At 48.6% G+C, this 21,455-nt stretch overlaps 2 protein-coding genes across 5 annotated transcripts; one reads left to right on the forward strand and one right to left on the reverse strand.

Annotated features, from left to right (window-relative positions):
* Nucleotides 1–12: 12 nt before the first annotated feature.
* Nucleotides 13–10,018, reverse strand: atad5a (ATPase family AAA domain containing 5a). 2 transcript variants are annotated; one of them, XM_040190474.2, is made up of 22 exons: nt 9,446–10,018; nt 9,061–9,124; nt 7,167–8,956; nt 6,641–6,719; nt 6,369–6,527; nt 6,083–6,203; nt 5,745–5,996; nt 5,179–5,327; nt 4,877–5,036; nt 4,484–4,789; nt 4,239–4,335; nt 3,999–4,081; nt 3,780–3,916; nt 3,513–3,690; nt 3,239–3,406; nt 2,939–3,142; nt 2,759–2,823; nt 2,474–2,663; nt 2,193–2,329; nt 1,240–2,078; nt 987–1,145; nt 13–835 (listed from the first exon to the last, which is right to left on the reverse strand). In XM_040190474.2, the coding sequence occupies exons 2-22, from the start codon at nt 9,109–9,111 to the stop codon at nt 757–759; spliced, it is 5,403 nt and encodes a 1,800-aa protein (XP_040046408.2). In that variant the 5' UTR covers nt 9,112–9,124; nt 9,446–10,018; the 3' UTR covers nt 13–756. The 2 variants fall into 2 exon arrangements, with proteins under 2 accessions (XP_040046408.2, XP_040046406.2); XM_040190472.2 differs by having other exon boundaries at nt 3,501–3,690.
* A 3,996-nt stretch (nt 10,019–14,014) lies between these two features.
* On the forward strand, nt 14,015–21,401 carry LOC120827525 (far upstream element-binding protein 2). Of its 3 annotated transcripts, XM_040190486.2 has the most exons (18): nt 14,015–14,317; nt 14,927–15,035; nt 15,172–15,231; nt 15,556–15,592; nt 15,743–15,795; nt 15,904–15,975; nt 16,089–16,146; nt 16,453–16,624; nt 16,714–16,812; nt 16,896–16,994; nt 17,109–17,211; nt 17,579–17,700; nt 17,815–18,108; nt 18,203–18,318; nt 18,642–18,730; nt 19,088–19,294; nt 19,629–19,831; nt 19,938–21,401. In XM_040190486.2, the coding sequence occupies exons 1-18, from the start codon at nt 14,189–14,191 to the stop codon at nt 19,944–19,946; spliced, it is 2,031 nt and encodes a 676-aa protein (XP_040046420.2). In that variant the 5' UTR covers nt 14,015–14,188; the 3' UTR covers nt 19,947–21,401. The 3 variants fall into 3 exon arrangements, 2 of the variants coding, with proteins under 2 accessions (XP_040046420.2, XP_077940010.1); XR_013451330.1 differs by having other exon boundaries at nt 14,059–14,317; nt 16,896–17,211; nt 19,010–19,294; XM_078083884.1 differs by having other exon boundaries at nt 14,059–14,317; nt 16,896–17,211.
* The last annotated feature ends 54 nt before the right edge of the window (nt 21,402–21,455 follow it).

Here is a 21,455-nt window from a genome sequence, read left to right on the forward strand (position 1 = left end):
CTCAAGCATACACACGGTAAGCCTATTTCTTTATTTAGTTGTTATAAACCTTTAGTTGGTCACAACTGATACCCACTGTGAACCATGTGTAGATATTTAAGACGGGAAAAAAGATCAACTGAAACCTCCCTGCGAAAGTGATTTAGGGCTGACGAATAGAGCCCACCTGCCTGTTATGAACTTCTAAAAGTTGAGTGCATCTATACTGGGTCATGTAGGCAAATGAAAGCGTACACAAACACTCACACAGTGTCCATTTTCCATGTCATGTATATTAAATCACGCTTCTCAAAATACATTTCTACGAGATAGAAACACTTTGCGAGAGCAAAGCAAATTGATAAGTGGCTTTGACACACAAAACACTACTGTACAAAAAAGACACTCTTTAAACACTCAGCTTAATATTCCAAAAATCATATAGAGTAGATTCATGTTTAGTGCATTCTTTGAAAGCGCCATATGATGTGCTGAATGAGCCGGCGTTTGAGGTGGTTTTCAGGTGAAAATACCGTCGGTATTCAATCATTTCCGTCTCAGAAGAGACGCGTGAAACCAAAATGTCACACGCGGCTCGGACCAGCTCTTTGTGTCACATCAACGCCCCAGTGATCGCCAAACGAGACAAAACGGCCTCAGTGTTCATCATTGTGCCACAGCACCGACTGTGAAATTGTTCCTTCTCCCAGAAAGCGCGTCCCGTAGAGGTGCGATCACTGGGAAGGCCGTAAAGACACGTGTGATGCTCCGCGTGCATCAGGGGAAGTCTTCGGCCAGCTGCTGGTGAGTCCTCTTATCCAGACCCAGGTGGATGGCGTCGAGGTAGTGCAGGAATCTGGAGGAGGATAAAAGACGTTTTCTGTGAACTCATTTCATTACATTCATTTTTTAAGACATACATTTTCAGCACGGATATCAAAACAAAGACTCCCATCGCCATGACTGTGATTGGACGTATTTAACCAAGTGACCAAACCACCGCTCACCTCCGTTTCACTTTGCCCTGCTCCTTAAGCTGCTCCGACCGGCAGATGGTGCGAAGGGCCGGCAGGTAGTCAACAGCAGCCGCCGGTCTGTTGGCCGGCGTTCCAAACACTCCTCGGAGCGCCAGACGCTCCATCACCTCTCTCCTCCGCCGCACCAGCCTGCAACGCATCAACACACGGGTCGTTTCTTTGCACCGGTTCCAACAAGATCAAGATTTACTTACTTTGCCGATGTCTGTGAGAGAACACTCACTGTGGCTGACAGGGGCCGTCCTGGGTGAAGCTGGAAGCTTGGTGATGAGCAGCCAAGGGGAGGGTGAGTTCCACCGCGGCCTCCCGTCCCGCCTCCCCCTCCAGCTGTCGCGCTTTGCTCCAGGCCTCCGCCACAGAAACCCGGCACCCGTGGAAGCTCAGAGCCTCCACGGCGGCCGGGATCTCCGAGGCGATGCAGTCCGCTCCGCCCCGGCACCACCACCCGTCAGTCGCCTCCCTCGCCTCATCCGTCATCCCGTCCTTCAGCACCGCGCCGACCGGCGGCAGCCTCCCCGCACTGTCGCCCGCGCCCGGGTGGACCATAAGGGAGGAATCCATGAAGGACATGTTGTCGAAAAAGTCAGCCATTGATTGCAGGCACTGGGAGACCGGGAGGCTTTTTAGCCGCTCCTCGCGGGTCAGCGGCTTCCTCTTCGCCGCCGGCCGAACAGAAGTCTCTCTGCGGTCCTGCTCCGCCCGAGGAGCGACGTGCGGCTTGCTGATGGAGAGAAAGCCGTCTTCCGAGTCTGAGTCGGAGTGGGGTTCGTCCGGGTGGAGCGAAACGTGCCGCTTCTTGCTCTTCCTCATTCTGTTGGACATTTTGATCGGACTGCCGTCTTCCGAGCATTCTGCTGACTCTGCGGTGTGCGGCAGGCTGGCGTGTGGTGGCAGCTCCTTTGGATGCTCTTGCGGGGCAGGAACCGATTGCTCTGGCCTGGTGGTGCTCAGCCGTGTCAGCGGGAGGGGTAGGAGTGTCTCAAGGTTGCAGTAGAGCAGGTCCACTCCTCGCCGCTTGCCGTTGGACAGCAGCTCCAGGCAGGACATCGCCTCCGTGGGACTCTGTTGACAAACGCACAGCGAGTCAGTAAAGCACAACGGGAACCAAAGAGGGACTCACTCTTTGCGTGCGTGTCCTTGGTCTCAGCAGTGGCACGTAATAGATGAAGAGTTTACCCTGAGCCGCTCCCAGATGTCTCCCTTGGGCTCGACGTTCAAAAGACCCAGCATGCTCTCTGTGCAGCCGGTGTCGCGGGGGGGGAGAGGGTCCACGGCAGACGCCTGGTCAGCTGTCTCCGGCTTTAGATCGGCTTCTAATGAGCGTGTAAATGGTCATTAGATTAAAAGCTTACCTTTCCTAACACAGCTACAAAGTGCTTTTAACAAGAGAAAGGAATACAACACAAATATAAATAAATAAAGCAAACAAGAGTGATTCCACGAGCTCATCTCCTCACCATGTCTTCTGGTGGGTGTCAGCGCTCTGGTCACGCGACGGCCTCCGTCGCTGCGAGTCCAGAACTGCAGCTGCAGCAGACTCTGCCGGATGTCGCAGCCGTTGAGTCGGAGCAGAGAGCTGATGTCCGGCGGGTCGGTCCTCATGTCCTCCGTCAGACACAAGAGCCGCAGGAAGCTGCCGACGTCCGACTGCACCGGAGGAGAAGGGAGGGGAGAGTGCAGGACGGATCAGAACCGACTCAACCCGACTTCGGGTTCGGAAACGTTTGCGAGGGCTCACTCACCACTGAGGGCGTTTTGAAAATAATCTCTTCAAAGTTGCCGTCAAACATGGAGCTGAAAGCGGGATCTAAAAGAAATAGAAAACGACCAATATTTTAATTAAATTCAAAAGACCAGAGACGGTGTGAATAAATCTGAGAGACACCGACTGAGGGACATTGGAGCTTCGCCCTCCGACTCACCGCTGCTGGTGAGGACAACCGGCCTCTTCGTGGTCGTCATGAATGTCTTGATGGCGGCTAGAAACCCCGAGTCATCATCCAAGATGACATCGACCTCTTCAAACAGGATGAGCGAGGTGGCAGTCTTCTTGCTCTGTTCTTCGCTGCTATTCTCTTTCTGCTTGTTGGCGCACTCGTTTGTTTTCATTATTTTCTTGGAGTCAGCTACGCGAACAGAAAAGAAACAGTAAAATACTTAGTATCGGGGTAAGCTATTCATCATATAGGTAAACGACAGACATATTTGGAGAAGACAAAGACCTGTTTGTTCCTTCTTCTTGGAGATAGGAGTCTCCTTGGAGACGGGTTGACCCATTTTGAAGAAGTTGGCCAGAGAGGTGGGGGCCAGGCTCCCTCTTTTAGCACCTCGAGGGGACTGGGGAGGCTTCCTGGGAGAAGACACCACTCTACGAGGAGAGCTCACCCTTCCTGGAAGATGAACAATACAACCTGAATATGCTCTTTTTTTTTTTTAAAGCAGATCCTGCATCACACGCTATAGAATGAGGTCATGGGTGTTCACCTCGGGACGTACTGGGCGAGGATCCGAGCCGGAGAGACCCGCCACTGCTGCTCGAGCCGTAGCTGTTGAAGTAGCTGGGTTTGTGGGCGTTGACCCCCTGGCTGTCCACCTGATGAGACTGAGTGGCTTCCTTCAGCTGGGACAGAATCAGACGCCCGCTACGCTGGGACGAAGCGTTCACCTCGAACACCTTAAGGGGCGAGGAGATGGAGAGTCAGGAAAGGGGAGAGGCTAATTTCCCCACACGAACGTCAGTCTTGCAGCGCGAGGCTTTGGTACCTTGAAGCCCAGCTCCTGGGCACAAGCGTAGACCGCAGCTGTCTTTCCTATTCCTGTGGGTCCGGTGATGAGCATCGTATTGCACAACATGTCCTCTCCGTCCTGGGAGTCCTCTTCACCGCAGTCCCAGTCAGAGTCTGGACACAAAGAGCCATCGTTCAGTCAAATAAGTAGTTATAAAGAAGTAGGGAAAGGATGATGAAGAGTCTGTGCTCCCACCGTTGCTGCCTTCCTCTTGTTTCTTGTCTTTCTGCTTTTTTCTCTCCTCGCGGTCTGCACGGAGTTTCCATTCCTTCAACCAGCTGTTTGAAAAGAAAAATACGTGAAACATTCGCCCAATGTACCGCAGCAAAACGAGGTCATGCCGACGAGCAGGGAAATCAAATAAGTTGGACGCCAGCCCGTTCTCGGCTCATGTCTCCATACAGGTGAAGCAAATGCAGTGTTTTGGTTCCTCACCTGTGCAGCCTCCTCACTGAGGAAGTGTTACCGACAATGTCGCTGGAGTGTTGAGGCTGATATTTGTCCGTCCACAACACGTCCTCTCTCACCACCTCTGGAGAGACAATCATTTTCTACGTTACAGACAAGTGGCGTTAATGGACACCCGCCGGATGAAGCACGTTAACTGCGAACACAACGTCTCTTTCTCTCTTTGGGGCTCTTCTACAAAAAGCCAGTTGGAGTAAAACGTGGTAGCTCACCTTTTCTCCCAGCGTTCTCTCCTCTCGATGAGTCATCGATCACAATCACCGAGTCATCCGATGTGACGGGTGCAGTTTGGACTGCAGGCCGAGCTTCCTCCTCTTCCTCCTCCGGCCTCGACCTCCTCGTTCGTCTGGCACGGCCCCGTTTTGCTGGCTCAGACACAGACTTCTCTTCCGCTCCGCGGTTGGCCCGTTGCTTCTTGGCCACCTTCACAGAGACCCCCCCCTCGTCATCAGTCCTCTTCCTCTTCCCTCCGACCGGTTCGGCCAGCAGCGCGGCGCCCGGGACTCTGGTTGCCGCCTCTGGTTATGGGGAGCAACAAGCAATGTTATGATTACATCACCACGCCTCCCTTCGTCCGAGAGCAGCAACCCGCCTGTCGGACCGACCTGAGGCAGCGCTCTGCTGCTGCTGAATATGGTGGTCGGCGCGTCTCTTCAGGAGGCGAGTGGTGAACATCTGGATGGGGAAAGGAGGGTTGGAGGTGCTGACCTCCTCCATTAGAAGCTGCCGGACACTTTCAGAGATCTCCGCCCTCCAACCAGAACCCTTCAAAAAAAAAAAAAAAAAAAGGGGGTCATCAATGGGCCTCTGTCATCAAGAGACGTTTTAAAAAGGTATAACGGAGGAGATACTGGCAAACTGGCAGACAGCGAGTGGTTGGTCTGTTGGACGTGGGACTTTGACGTACCCGTTGAGGAAAGACTCTACGCTGTGGTTTGGTCTTCACACAAAGGGGGCCGGTAACCGATGGGGGCGAGCTGGATGTCGGGAACCGGGGCTCCTTTAGATGACACAGTAACGAGGACACGGGCCACAGCAGACTCCACAGAGGACAATCTGTCGATGTATTAAAGTTGGAAGTAGTGGAGTAGAAAAACTTGTTAGAAAAATTAATTTTAAATGTACCAAAAGTTCTTAAAATTAGCATATATTGGATCATTTCAGAAAAATGAATATATTTATTTAAACGAATTATAGTGATCTGTTTTTAAATGTCTACACAATTTCAAAATCGCCCCTCGATGAAGGGGACGCTCATTTCTTTCCCTCCTGGACCCGACCGAGAAACTCTTTTCACCTCCTCGCTTCAGCAACGTTGCAGAATACTCGCAGGGGCCGGAAGGCATCGGGATCACTTAAGCCAATAATAATAATAATAATAATAAAAACAACAACAACCTGAACATTAAGGTCCCTAAATGTAGTAAAGTAAATATAAATGGGTTTCTGAATAATGACGTTGTGTGAGCTCACCGTGAGGCGGCTGCTCCACATGAACAACGGGCTGGAAGGAGGAGCAGGAGAGGGAGTACGCCTCCCTGCTCGCCGCCGTCCTCGCCATCTGCTTCCTGAAAGACTCCGGCAGGCCGCTCTTCAGGAACTCTTTGCGCGCTCTGAATTGCTCGTCGTCCTGGGAGGCTTCGGAGCTGCTGTCGTCGAAGATGGAGATCACGGCGGACGCCTTCCGAGCGCCCTTGTCTTGTCCCGCCGACGTCCCTTCGGAGGCTGTGAGGGAACACGCGGTGCTGTGAGGTTAGATTTTGACTGATGCTAAAACTGTGAGGGATGGTTTTGGAGCAGGGAAAGGTCACCTGGGACGGCTTTGGTCTCCTTTCCAACCGATGCCCTTCCCAGAACTTCGTTCAGACTGCGCAAAGGCTTCTGGGTTTTACTCTTTTCTGCCATCTGGTCGTCCAGGCAGATGACAGAATCCTGAAAAAGAAAATTAGGACATAACTTGTCTGTTTGTTTGCCTTATTTGATCTCATTTCTAAAGTATTTAAAATGTATATATGTTTTAGCACTCTGGCATTCATAGCATCAAATGTAAACCGCTCTCTCAGTGGAGAGTTATTCCTCTCGTGCTTTTAACTGTACCTCGTCTTCATGGAGGCTCTTCTTGCACAACGACCCGCCTCGTGACGAACGCCTCCTGCTGACCTTTTCCTTCCCAGCCTTCTTTTTACTTTGCTGAATGACTCGGGCTTTTTCCACCAATTTCTTCGCCTGCTTCCTTTTTTTAGACTCATTGGTTGTCTGAGAATAAAGGACCATTCTTAGATCACAGATGTTGTTCCTCGTCAAGTCAGTACATCATTTCATTCAGTAAATTCAGAATTTGTCTAATCTGTAATAAATACCATGCTTACTTTAGCGGCCAAAGAAGTGTTTATGCCACTTTCATGCTTGGTCGTGGAAACGTTTTTATGGACTTTAGTGAATTTGATCCTAATAAGAAGGAAAACATTGAATTAGAACATTAAAATGAACGATTACACCAAAAAAAAATCCAGACACACTGACGTTATTGGCAAGTTAAAATGTGTGCAGCAAAATACTTGTATCTTGTATTTAATCCCATTTTTGGTTCTGCTGTTTAAACTTTTATAGAGATGTTGACTATCAGATAAAGTAGTTTGAGGTCAAATTGTATTGCATTACCGTTTCTAATATTTTATCCATTCCATTCCTCATCAACGAAGGCAGCCAAAATAAAAGAAACAACTCGCTACTTTATGAAATTAGTGAGTTGAATAAATGAAAACCGTTTCAACCCAGAATGGAATATTGTAACCTTCTTGTCTGCAGGATGGTCCGATTAGTCTACCCACAATAAACTGTACGCTTGCGTCCAAAATGTTCATGATAGAATGTGTAACTGGAGGACGGGGTCACCTGATTGGGCTTTCTTTTGTGTCGGGTGGGCACACCAGCTGTGCAACGAAGACTGGGCGTTTGGACTTGCGTATCTTTGGGGTGGTGATCACTGCGGGGCCGGCATTGGGTGGAGAAGCAGCAGCAGGTGGAGCAGCAGGTGGAGCAGCAGTGTCCTTTGAGCCGCTGCGTTTCCTGGTTTTTCGGATCGGGCTTGTTGGGGAGATTTCCGGTGCTCGCCGGACTGCAGCTTCTCTCTTGGACCTCCGCGCCCTCGGGATGCAGGGGGTTGAGGTGGAGCCACCAGGAAGCACCTCTTCTTCATCTTCGACCTCACCAACCGTTGCCACGGTTTCTGCCACGGGAGCAGCTCCAGGTGGGGAGGCGGTGGCCTCTTCTTCTCCTACTTCTTCTTCTTCTTGAGCTTTTTTTCTTCCTTTTCTCGTTGGTTTCTTTTTAACCGTTTTGTCTTCCCGAGCGGCAGCAGGGACTCGCTCAACAGAGAGTGGAATCAAAGTGTCTTCTTCAGCAACTTTGTCCGCATCGTCCCCAACCTTCTCTCCAGGTGGCCTCTGCTTGCTCTGGCTCTTGACAGGCTTGGTTTTGGTCCCCTCCGGGCCCGGCTGCTTGAAGGACGCCATGAAGTGCTTCCTCTCTGCCTCTTTGCACTTGGGCACTGAATCACTCTCAAGCACATCCAGCTCTAAATCCTCCTCCAGAAGAACCACATTGGATTTACGGCGGACGGTGTGAGAAGAGGGAGAAAGTGGCAGCTCGGCCTCCTGGCGAGAAGACGACAAAGGGCTCGACGTCCTCTTTCTTCTGTTGAAGATGGAAGCCACTTTCCCCCCCGCCATGGCCGCTTGATCTTTGGGTGAGATGACATGCACTTCAGCCTGGATGGTGATAGTTCGGGGGGAGACGTAAAAAGGTGACACTTCTGAACAGACATTTTGTTCGGCTTGAGGGGTGCGCAACCGGTCAGTGTCCACTGCTTCTGCCTTACTTTTGTCTTCTCTGTCCTGCTCACCTTCGCCGCCATCTTGGCTCTGGCTGTGCACAAAATCTTCAAAGGAGATGGTGACTGTGCTGTTGTTTAACCTTGAGGCCTCATCCACATTGACCTCCATGCTAACATCACACAAGGAGCTCTCTTTTTCGCTCTCCTCTGGTTCTGAATGCTTTGCCTTCCTCGAATTCCGTGCAGCGGTTTTCACTCGTTTCGGTTTGTCTTTTGAAGGTACAATCGGAGATAATCCGATACTGCTCAGCTCTGGATTAAGTTTAACACCGTTCCCACATTCGCGACCACCTTCTCCCACCTGGTCAACGCCGACGGTCTTAATGGCAGCGACACAAACCTCTGCACTAAGCTGGGCGACGGGGGCCGCCGCGTCACTGGAAAGAGTCCCACAGCTGCCGATTGCTTCCGCTGCCGAGTCTCTGTCACCATGTGGCTTCTCTGCGATCGGGCAGCTCGGCTCCTCGGCGAAGCTAACGGTTTCGGCCTCCACAAGTTTTCTCGCAACTTTGCCGGCCTTTCTCCTCCGTTTCTGGGATGGCCGCGTCACGGCCGCCTCTGCGCCGGTGGGTTTTTCTGAGGGCTGCGACGTCTCACACTTCTCTTTCAACGGCTCGGGGGAGCCGGTCTTCGCTTTAGAGGACGGTGCCTTCCGGTCAAAGTAGTCTGCGATGTTGTTGGAGCGAGGGGGAGAAAAGGGTTTCTCCACGGGCTTGGGCACAGGAGAGAAATAATTTGTGATTGTCTTGACACAATGACTGCCGCCATCTTTGCGAGATTTCTTGCCAGGCTGTAAAAAAAAAAAAGTGTGAAAATACATAATAAGCGTGTGAAAACATTTTGTTGCAGCTACTGATTGCTATAAAAACAGTAGAATCAGTGTCATAAACATACCTGTGTGTCAAAGTCCTCAATGACAGATGCCATTGCCACAACACCAGCCATAACTTTAAGGCACCTAAAGCAAAAGGAAACATTAGGTCGATGACAGCTGAGCAGACACTAAATAAAGTTATCACCCAAGTGGAATGGGAAGTCATTCTCCCAGTATATTAAACCCAGCTTTATCACGTTTACATTGCCTCTTTACCAAAGGAGACACCATAACCATAACAATGGTGTCTGCAGCGACTGAAAGATAACAGACTGCTGGGCAGCAGCATTAATACCTCCGTGGAGGAACTATTTAAGTCACTCCTCACGTGGCGCCTTCTAGCACGTAATAACGTTACAGTTGTTTACGACAGACCGAGATAAAGATAAAAAGGAAAACACTCACCGCTAAAACAAAAAATGAAATGAACGTGTAACTTCAGAGAGCCTTTCTCCCCTTCACTCCCCACAGCGTGCGGATAAACAACAGACGCAAAGCTCCCGGTGTGGTGCGGACAGCAGTGTGGAGCCAGCAGCCGTTCGAGCACGAGAGCAAAAACAACGAGCTAGCAGACTTCGGTAAAAGACGCTATTCTCACAGCAGCTGCGCTCCTCGCGCGCACCAGAAACGGACCCGACATGTCCGCCACGGACGTATGAAGGCCGACTGGGGGGAAAAAAACGTGTCACGCGGATATTCTCCGAATTGTTCCAGGGACGACTTCAAAATACATGTTTCTGGACTTTGTTGCTCTTTCAAAAACGCGCCAGACCGGCCTCGAAGGAAGAGCGCCAAATATACGTGACGTTCGTCACGACCGCGTTCCACCAATCGCAGGAGAGGAAATGAATGCGTCGTAGCCTGACGTAGCCGGGCCAAAACCAAGATGGCGAGGGGTCTGAAAAACGGACGACTGCCTCTGCTGGCCACGCCAAGGCAATTCAACATGGCTGCAGGGCTCTGCACTCACCAGTGGTCAGTTTCCCTAAAGCGTTGAGCAGAAACTTCAAAAGCAGTCAGTAAATAAAATGTCTGCGTATTTGTAAGATGTTTATTATTTATGTTAAATGAGTTTACAAAGATTTTATTTAATTTTATCACATGGTTGTAACATGCCACACCCTGTGCAATAATGTTTCACCTTAGTGAAAACAACATAAAGTACGTGCTCTTTTACACAGAGGCACATGGTGTTCTGGGTTATCTGATATTTAAGATGTTTGTGCGACAATGTTTCTAACCTCATAGTGACTAAAAGGATCGTCTACATACAAGCACATACTTTTTGCCCAGAGCACCCCCCCTGTTTTAGTATGTTTTATCTTTGAACTATATATTCCCACTCCGAATATGAACACCTTTGAATAGAACCTTTATTTTATACTTGTGTCAATACGGTCTCCCGCTTGCAAGTATTATTTAATAAATGTCCTGTTTAATGATTTTTTTACCTATGTTATTTTGTAAAAATAATTGGTCTTTTGAGCTGGATTGCTGACCTTCTTCCTTTCCTCACACGTCTCATTAACAATGCTCTGTTATCTGTCTGTTTTCCCAACTCTCTGAAGGAGGCAAGCGTTAACCCACTCCTGAAGAAACCAACCCCCAACACATTTGAAGAAAACAACTAGACCGGTCTCTCTTCTTCCCTTTTTGTCCAAAACTCTTGATCGTTCTATCTTTAACCAACTCTCCTCTTATCTCCACCATAACAACCCGGGGTCAAGGAGGTAAAAGTCTTTGACGCACGAACATCTTGATTACCAGATAACATCATGTGGCACTGTGTGAAAGAGCACATACAGTACTTTCTGTCGTCTTAGTAATAATGACTAAGGCAAAACATTATTGCAGTCAGACATTTACCTCCTGTTAATACTAATTAAAAAGGAAAAATAAGTGTTTCCGAAATTTCACAAAAATATTAGCGTGTATCCTCTACCATTAAAATCAATGTATTTTATCTCGCTCCTGTTCATCGTCAGCCTGTAGCTGTGTATTTGCGTGTGTGTGTTCGTATATGACCTGTTGTCAGTTGAAAGGGCCAACCCCGCTTGACCTTCATCTCGCTCCTCCACCCGAAACCGCCCCGTCGTTTGAGGCAAGCCCGGCCACCAGACGCTCGCTGTCAAGCCCTCCGTCTGGGCCTGGCTCCTTCCCTCTTCCACTTTTTCATAGAGTCTTTTGAACCATTCTTAGTCTGGCCCCTCGCCTGAGAACACTTTGGTGGGGGTCAAAAGGGGCGTTTCTAGACCCTAGGAAAGAAGGACCATGGGGCCACCCAGAATCATGATAAATGTCCAGGACTACGAATCAGTAAAGAAATCTTTTATTAAACAATTAACATATTAAAAAAAAATCAATAACATGACTATCTGAATGCAAACTTTACACACAAGATAGAAATAACAGAATATCATTTTCAGAATGATAAAAACGCAACTAAGCAAAAAAACAAACAAACAAGGAATTGAAGTGCAAATGAAGAAAGGAAGTAAAAGTGTCTTTGAGACAGGTCACTGTGGTCGATACTCCAGGCTGGTGGTGGCACTACCCACGAGAAAATACCCCAAAACTAGATCAGATAGAAATAAAGAAGAGTGTGCACATGTGTCCACCGGGGCCTCACGCCTTTCTTCTGGTCATTCGTGTCGGTTCTCCATTTCCTGAGATCTTCAAGCGATCACTGGAGGAGCATCTGCAGCTTTTTCCCAAGAGAGTGTTTGATTACACCATTTTGTTGTTTACTGCAAAGAGTCCAGTGACTGATAAAATGTTAGAAAAGGAAATCAAACGGTGGCCAGCCCTTCAGGAGATCCTTTTAAGAAGATAGAAGCAATGGTTGCTGAAAGGGCCGGTGGTCACTATTCTATTGACAGTTGTGATGGACATTTTCCAAGTGAGGAAATGAAGGCAATGGTGGGTCGAGCATCTGAGAGGATTGCCAAAGTGCAGACAAGAAGAAGGGAACTCAAAGCCCTGATGGAAGGTGAGTCTGATCAACGCTTAATTTGGTTTATTGTGTCATGCAGAAAGCACCATTAATGCATATTTAGATTTTTTTACAGATACTGAAATCAATATTTAAAAAAAAAATGAAAATATATGTCAGCCAATATTCTTTAGAAACTAATAACAAACAATATTTTTACACTACAAAACTAATGATTCCTGTGATACTAAATATTCAATGATTTAATATAGCTCTTTAGTAGCCTACACATCACACCAGGTGTTGTTAATCCACAACACCTTATTTACACTTTTTTGATTGTTTGTGACGTTGTGTGGTCTTGTAATTTCCTTGGAGAGCGTCAGAAAGAAAAAAAGCCTGAAAAAAATCATTAGAAATGTTGTCCCCTATTCTAGGTGGCAAGACCCCTCCAAAACATTTGAAAATGGTGATGGTTGGAGCACAGTGGTCGGCCAAGAGCTCAGCGGGCAACACCATTCTGAGAAAACATGCTTTTGCTGTTGATCACAACAGAACCACAGAAATCTGTGAAATGAGCCACAGCATGGTGGCGGACAGGCTTCTCACAGTGGTCGACTCTCCCGGCTGGTACTACAACAACACCCTTCATGACACCTGCAAGATGGATAAAGCTGAAATAGAGAACATAATGCATCTCTGCCCTCCCGGCCCCCACGCAGTGCTCCTCGTTGTTGGACTGGCTTCCGCGTTCAACGCATCATATTGGCAAGCGGTCTAGCAGCACATGCGTCTCTTCATAGATGTGGAAGTGTGGAATCACACCATTGTGCTGTTCACTCGAGGCGACTGGCTGGGGGGGAAGACTGTGGAGGAGCGCATAGAGAGTGAGGAAGGTCTGAGCTGTACCAGAAAATGCTCGTCATGATAACGCGAAACAAGGACCACTACTTTGCCGCTGAAGTCAAAAAGAAGAAACCAATGGCAAACTGGCAAGAGGAGTGGAACCGCAGGGAGCAGGAGCTGATAGACCGGATGTTGAAAGCTGTGGCGCAAGAACCTGACGAACCACTGCTGCCACCTGTGAAGATGACAGCTAGCTCCGATGGAGCCTTCCTCCCAAACTGTGAGACACCCCATTGAGTTCTGCTATCCATATGAACCCAGAAATGTTAAATATGTGCACCGCTGTTATGAACTTTTTCAACTTTTGTTTTCAGTTAGCAGATACCGAGATGTTTGGAGCCCAAAAGCACGCCACTGGGTATCAGAATGGCTGACTATTGGAGCTGGGAACTCGGAGGGCACCTCTGGGATTGGTAGCATGACTGCGAGTTACGCTGGGAAGTTGGAAAATGATCCACTGATGACTACGTTTTTTCACAGACAAAGACGAAATGAAGTTAGATCCTCTCCACGGCAAATTCTTCACCGACGCCCAACGGAGGCACTCTCTTTAAGCAAAACAGATGTAGCATACACAAGCAGGCAAAATGTTAGGGTAATGGGCCACACAATACAGTATAGGACACACAATACAGTATAGGACACACAATAGGAAAGCACTGTTTGTCAAACACTGTGTAGAAAATGTATCCAAGTCTAGTTGTATTACTTTCTCATGTTTGGACAGCTGATTGTCAGATCTTTAAAGTGATGTTTAAGGAAAATAATAAACTACTTCGAGCCTAGCTGTATTAAATGTTATTGTGTTAAATGTATCATGAAAACCTTGACTTACACACAAACGTATCACCATGTGTTTGGGCAGGTTTATAATGTATTGGTTTAAAATGCAGTAAAAAGGCTAAACAAGGAATACAAATAGAAGCTATGGAATAGTTCAATTATATGGGGGATATATAAAATAATCTAGAAATGTAATTAATGAATTAAATTTGCAGTTTTGATTATTGTATTATTCAATAAATATCTTTAAAAAAACAAAATACAAGATCATTTTCGTCATTCATTTCTTTCTTCATTTCATTTTCTACAGAGTAGGACTACTAAAGGACTCCCTGCCTTGTGTTTTATGTTGATCATTTAATAACAACGCAAAAGGCGAAACGCGAAAGCCCCTTCTCGGCCACCGTCGTCGGCTCCGACGTTCACCCGTTAGTTTTCATGACTTTCCTTCCTGCTGCCGCAGCAGCACCGACGGTTGTCTTTTTGCTGCCCTCTCACCAACCCTCGCCTTGTTCTCACCCGTCAACATGTCGGAGTACAACGCGGCGACGTCGCCCGGATCCGGGGACCCTTCGTACGGACAAGCGGCTCTCGGGAACGGAGCAGGTGGCGCCAATAAAGATGCGTTCGCGGACGCGGTGCAGCGGGCCCGGCAGGTGAGGAGCGCGTCCCTCCGGCTCGTAGCGAGCGAGCTAACCAGTTAGCTTCGGGGCTAACGTCGTTAAACCGGGCTGGACACGTCACGCGAGGAGGAATGTCCGGAATCCGCGCGAATTGATCGTTGTTCAAGTAGCGTTGTGTCAGTGCTGTTTTAGCTAACGTTAGCTATCGACACTGCGCGCCCCGTCAAACCCCACAGGGAGAATCGGTTGTTCCAGACGCGATGAATTAAGCCAAATGTTCGTTTAATTAACGTCACATAGACTGTGGAGGCGGTTGATATAAAGTAATGCATTTCACAGCTCTTAACTACACAGAAAACCGTGCATCGAAATATAATAATGCGACAAAGTAGACTTTAACGTTACTATGACATCCGTACAATAACAAAACCTCCTCACCAATATTAACCATATTTAATCAATTAATAGAATTTAAAGCCAAATCATCGATACTAAGAAATTGATGATAGAAATGATTTGTTGAAAATATCAAATACTTAAATATATACCGAATACAGTCCAATCAGTACCGTAACTAATAAGTGTTTAAGGGTTTTAAAATCAATGTTCCCACAGTGAATTGTTTTTTCTCTTGTGTTTCAGATTGCAGCTAAAATCGGGGGCGACTCCGGCCCCCCTATGAACAACAACAATAACACCGCATCAGACGTCTTTGCATTCACTGCACAGAAACGACAGCTGGAGGACGCAGGTACCAGCGGCGTCTCCCTGATCTACTGACCCCTCACTCGCCGCCTCGGACAAAAGCGTCCGTACAGCGAATAAACATCGAGTGTTACACAGACACACGATCGCTGAAGTTATCTGTTGTTTCCCTCACCTGACAGACGAACCGGAGAGCAAGAAGCTGGCTGCAGAGAGCGACTTGGACTCGGCCAATGCGTTGTGTGAGTTCACCCCGCTGTGTTGCGCTCCGTTCGGTCTCTCCTCTATGAAATCAGAAACCGGAGTGTCGCCGGTTTGAGTCGCATCACAGACCAAAATACTGTGTATGTGGTGGCCGAACGGTGGGCTCAAACGCAGGGATTAGATGTCACCGCGTGCTCTGCTGTACGACAATAGACGTGGATTTACATTCTACATTAGCTGACTTCATCTAATATACACGTTCAGTCACGTTGTAGCCGTTTGCCACTTTATCTCTCATCTGTCCAGATGTGTTAATCCGTAATCCAAAACCTCTCCCTTTCTCTTTTCTGGTGTCCTCTCAGCGATTGGTTCCCAGCTAGCTGCTCTTGCACAACAAAGGTGAGACCTTTCACAGCTTGCAGTTGATTGCGCAGTATTATCGTAGCATCATAGCAGTAGATGTAAACAGGCTTGTGGTGTAAATAGCTGATTGTCTGATCTGTTGCTTCTTTTTCCTTCATTGTCATCGTCGCCGGGTGATGGCGTCAGGCCCGCCTCGAGCACAGAGGAGTTCAGTGTGCCAGACAGCATGGTGGGGCTGAGTGAGTGCAGCTTAACTGTTTCTGCACATTTTCAAGCTGCTCTGTGTAAGACACTGACGGATCCTTTATTGACAATGTGTACGGACACTTTGCTCTCTGTTGAAACAGTTATTGGCCGCGGAGGTGAACAGATCAACAAGATTCAACAGGAGTCCGGTTGCAAGGTTCAGATAGCGCCAGGTACCATCACCTCTGTAAAGTTACAGTTTTACATTTTTTAAGTTAAGTATTTTCTTTTTTAGACGTTGAACTAAAATGTCACGGACAAATGTTTTCTTTGTGTGTATGTCCAGATAGCGGAGGTCTTCCAGACCGGTGCGTCTCTCTCACAGGTTCCCAAGACTGCATAGAGTAAGTATCAGACTGAATGGAAATGGACTCGTAGTCTTTTTTTGTGAAACCATGCAAAGTTATTACCCTTTAAGTGGGTTGTGCTCGTGTCCTCCATCACAGAAGCGAGGACATATTTGAAATGGTTTTGAAAACAACGTTTGGCCACATCAAACCTTTTCGTTACGATTTGAAGCGCGATAATTTCATACCGTTCTGTAAACCCAGTTACCTATAATGACACTTGTATCACGTGCCGTTACACCTCTTAAAAGCATCATTCTGTACAATGAAATCGGAGTAACTGGTAAATTTTGCCCTGGCCAGGAATGCCAAGAGGCTGTTGGATGAGATCGTGTCCCGAGGGAGGGGCACACCCCCTTCCTCTTTTCACGAGTCCACCAACGGGCAGAACGGCTCGGTGCATGAGATGATGATCCCCGCTGGCAAGGCTGGCCTCGTCATCGGCAAGGGAGGGGAGACCATCAAGCAGCTCCAGGTATAGTAAACGACTGTTCTGATGGCGGCACCTCGCTTAGTTTTGATGTATGAAAAAGTAGAGCGCCAAATGTATATGATATATTCCAGGAGCGCGCAGGCGTGAAGATGATCCTGATCCAGGATGCCTCTCAGGGACCCAACGTAGACAAGCCCCTGCGCATTATCGGAGATCCTTACAAAGTCCAGGTGCGTTTGTGAAATCATCTTGTCAGCATAAATACGAGGTGATGCGTTGCCATTTGTTGTAATCACAAAGTTTCTCCGTTCAGCAAGCCGAGGAGATGGTGCAGGAGATTCTCAGAGAGCGAGACCACGGGGGATTCACTGACAGAAACGACTTTGGCTCCCGAATGGGAGGAGGCATGGATGTGAGTTTGTGGGAGGGAGGGAGGGAGGAGGAGCGGGAGACTGGAAGTGGGATTAGTTGTCTCGGAACCAAATCCAAGTTTGTTTGTTTTTTTAAGCACATGTTTCCCACACAGATCCCCGTACCGAGACACTCGGTGGGTGTGGTCATCGGGCGAAACGGAGAGATGATCAAGAAAATCCAGAATGACGCCGGCGTGAGGATACAGTTCAAGCAAGGTGATGACTTCCATGATCATGGTTTTCATCGATGAATATTCATCAATTCGTCAATGTAGAGACAACTTGAAAGTTCGATCTCTGATGCCAGTGACACCAAGCAGAGTTTTTCACAGGAGTTTGTACATAAAAGGTGTCGTCTTGCTCTCTTTTTGCTTTTCTATTGACTCAAGGTGCATTATAGACAAAGATGTCAGAAAACTCTTGCGTTACAAAGGAGAACGTTGTGTTGAGTGAGCAGGTGGCCTTCCTCCACGGCTGCTTTTTGTTCGTTGATTCTCAGAAGCACACGTCGGCCTCCCACGTGACTAACGGGATTCCGAATATCGGAGGTGCAGCTCGCTGAATATCTCGATCTCTCTTACAGACGACGGGACTAGTCCAGAGAAAATCGCCCACGTCAGCGGCCCCCCTGATCGCTGCGAGCACGCCGCCCAGATCATCAACGAGCTGCTGCAGAGCATCAGGGTCAGGGAGGAGGGACAAGGGGTACGGCTCACCCCCCCCAGACTGATGTTTAGCTTTGAAGCAAGTTGGCATCAGCAGTACAATAACAAATGATGTAATAACACAGAGGCTGTCTCTCTTTCTCTCCGTCCACAGGGTCCCCCGGGTCCTCCGGGCATGCCTGTGGGCAACCGGGGCCGAGGCGGGGGACAAGGCAGTTGGGGCCCCCCCGGGGGTGAGCTGACCTTCTCAATTCCTGCCCACAAGTGTGGGCTCGTGATTGGCCGAGGAGGAGAGAACGTCAAGTCCATCAACCAGCAGACGGGGGCCTTTGTGGAAATCTCTCGACAGCCGCCCCCCAACGGAGACCCCAACTTCAAGCTCTTCATCATCCGGGGCTCCCCGCAGCAGATCGACCACGCCAAGCAGCTCATCGAGGAGAAGATCGAGGCATTTCACGTTCTCGTTGTTTTGGGATGCACGTTGTGGAAGTCTTTTTGTTTGTTCTTCCCGATTTCACGCGCCATTGTCTCGTCTGCCACAGGGACCTTTGTGTCACGTTGGCCCCGGACCGGGCGGACCAGGTCCTGCTGGTCCGATGGGTCCCTACGCGGCCAACCCGTACAACCCCGGACCGCCCGGCGCCCCCGGAGCCTCACAGTGAGTAGCGACAACTAATGCGCGGCTGATTGTGTTGCTCTAGTTTAATGGAGAAATAGTTGCTCTATTAATCCTGCAAGAGAGAATTACAGATAGAAAATAGAATATCGAAATTACGTAAATGATTAAACAATAGTGCAAATTTAACCAATCAATTTAACCAACCAACAGTGTAAGTGTGTGACAGTTTTGTGACGGAGTCTTCTTGCAGTGGGAGGGGATGATCTCCTTCAGGTAGCATTTCAGGAGAGATTTCTCTGTCATCACGTCAGGGCGATGATCCAGAGAGATTATGAATAATGTCCCATTTATTTCCCCCTCAGTGGTGGTCCTCCGGGTCCTCAGCAGTACACCCCTCCGGGCTGGAGCAACACCTTCCAGCAGTGGCAGCCCCAGGCCCCCCATGACCCCAGTGAGTCACCTATTGACTTTTCAGGGACCAATGTTTGTTTTTCCCCCATTTTTAGCATGTCGAGTCAAAGCGCGTCAAACCCGCTACCCTACTTTCATTCCAGGCTGTAGGTTTTAGTGTTTACGTGTCCCAGACATTTCAGATGAGTAGTTGCATTTCTTCTTCTAAGTCTGGGAGGGTCAGCAGGAGTACTGATGGATGTGTTGTCATGAGATGCAGATGTCTTGACCTAAAGCTGCAGTGGCTAACGCTGTCTCTGTTTCCCCCCTGGTCTCCAAGCCCGGTCTCCAGGCCAGTAGCAGGGGCTCACCCTCACCCTATGAGGACCTCACACCCTCCACCCTGCCTCTTTTCTAGGCAAGGCAGCAGCCAATGACCCCAACGCAGCCTGGGCAGCCTACTACGCTCAGTACTACCAGCAGCCATCGGGGGCCGTGGCGGCCCAGTACCCCGCCGACCCGGCTGGAAGTGCCCAAACTTCAGCGGACCAGAGCCAGCCTGCTCATGTGCCGGGGGGCCAGCCGGACTACACCAAGGCCTGGGAGGAGTACTATAAGAAGATGGGTGAGCTGAATTCGCTTGTGCTGAATTGGTTTGGTGGTCAATCCACTGAAGAAATCAGTAAAAAAAACAAAAAGCCGATCAGACCAAAGAATTTGATACATTGTTTATCAGCAGAAAGAAATCACAGAAAATTAAATAAAACAGTTTATAGGGTCACGGTCAACCCAATGTTTTATCAGCCTAAATGTTTTTTTCCAGTAGCAATTTGTGCAGCACACTCAATGATCAATGACATTTACCATCCACTGCATTGCATTCTGGGGAGTTTGCTACATCTCATCACATTAATCCACAAACGAATGTGCTCGCATCTCTCCTCGTCCCTCCCCTTCAGGCCAGGCGGGGGCCTCCGTGCCCGGGACGGCCGCTGCGGCGGCCCCAGGTGCCTCACCGGCAGCAGCAGGGGGGGCGGCGTCCACGGCGGGGGGGCAGCCGGACTACAGCGCCGCCTGGGCCGAGTACTACAAGCAGCAGGCCGCGTACTACGGGCAGACGGGACAGGCCCCCGGCCAGCAGTCCACCCCCCAGCAAGGACAGGTTGGTTACAGGGGCCACTGCCCACCTGAACGCATGTTGGTTGATCCTAAGAAGCCGGCCCACTTTACACAAAGGATGTGCCTCCTTTCTATCGTTGGGGTTCTAGGCGCAGTGAGAGCTGGCGCCGGAAGGGAGAGGCTTCGGGACACGGGACGAGGACGACCATCTGCAAGCTTGAGGGCCGGGATCTTGCCTGTTTTCACTTTCTTGTGATAAGACAAAAAAAAAAAACATCAGCCACACCACCGGGATACTTTTTAATAGAAATATGAACTGAACAAACGTTCTAGCGCTTTGCTGCTGAAGGGCGGGAGAAGGCTGATAATCCCTCCATGACAGGTGCACAGCTTCTCAGCGCTTCTGCATATATATATACATATACTATATATATATATATATATATACCATTATGAACATGGAAGCCATGAAACGTGTACTTTATTACAGAGGGGTTGCCAACAAAGCTGTCTCATTTTCCTTTTATTAACTTCTTAAGACCCATTTTTATAACACCTCATACCCTTGTGTTATATTTACTGAATCGCACATAGCTATTAGGACTATAATCATATTGTGTATCTGGTACAGGTTAGAATACATCCTTTTTAAAGCTTATTTCATTTGCTCAATGTTGTGACTTAATATATCCCCCCCCCCCCCCCAGCATGGCGTTTCAGCACAGTTGGATTATTTTTGCTTGAGATAAATGCTGGAAAGTCCTTTGTACCAGTGAGCCTGTTTGACGATGCACAAATGAAATCCCGCGTTTTTGTGATTGGCGAATGCAGGCTGAGTAATAACAGCTGAAACGCCACCCGATAAAGAGGGAGGGGGTGATCCGTCGCCTGTGACAATGTCTTCGTTGGGGAGGCCGTGACCGCTGGCAGGTCCTGAAAGGTGGCAGGAGTTATGGGGTATTTGTTCGGCCCCTGGATAAAAATGGCTTCCCTTTAACAGCCCTCGCCATGAATAGCCACCACTGTGAGGACCCCGACGTGAAGCAGCACCAGTCTGGCTCGTGTGGTCATGATTTAACAAACTTTCTCCTCGCTTTAGTTCCCTTTGCATCGTTACCGCACTCCATCCGCTTCTCGGCTTCTTCTGTCTCTTGAAAAGTCCATCCAGGAGAATGATGCTGTTTTTATATGAGTGATCTCATATACGCGTTGTGACCTTTGTGCGGAGGTCCCGTTGTCACGTCAACGATGTCGTTAGGACCAGGCTGTGACGTAGTTTCATCTGGAAGTTGCACGTGGTTGCTTTTGTTAATATGCTTTGGTTTACTAGAATGTGTTGATCCTTTTTTTTCTTTCTTCCCAGAGTCATTGTGTGCAGCAGAATGAAAATGTAGTCTTCCAGTGTGTCTCACTTGACGATATATTGCATACATCCATATATTCAGCAATATAAGGCTGTTGGTTTTGACTTCCGGAGATGTATCAGGTATGAATCTTGTCTTATGATTGGCAGCTGTGAGCCTGCCTTTGGCAGCAGTGTTGATATTGTTAATAGACGACCACCAGCAGCAATACTCTGAATTAAATCCAGGCAAATGCCGATTACTGTAAAATGTGTGTTCAACATGTTGTCTTGTGCAGTATTTCAGTGTGTACATGCGATGGAT

Source organism: Gasterosteus aculeatus, chromosome 11 (assembly GCF_964276395.1).
Source record: "Gasterosteus aculeatus chromosome 11, fGasAcu3.hap1.1, whole genome shotgun sequence".
In the NCBI taxonomy this organism is placed as follows: Eukaryota; Metazoa; Chordata; class Actinopteri; order Perciformes; family Gasterosteidae; genus Gasterosteus; species Gasterosteus aculeatus.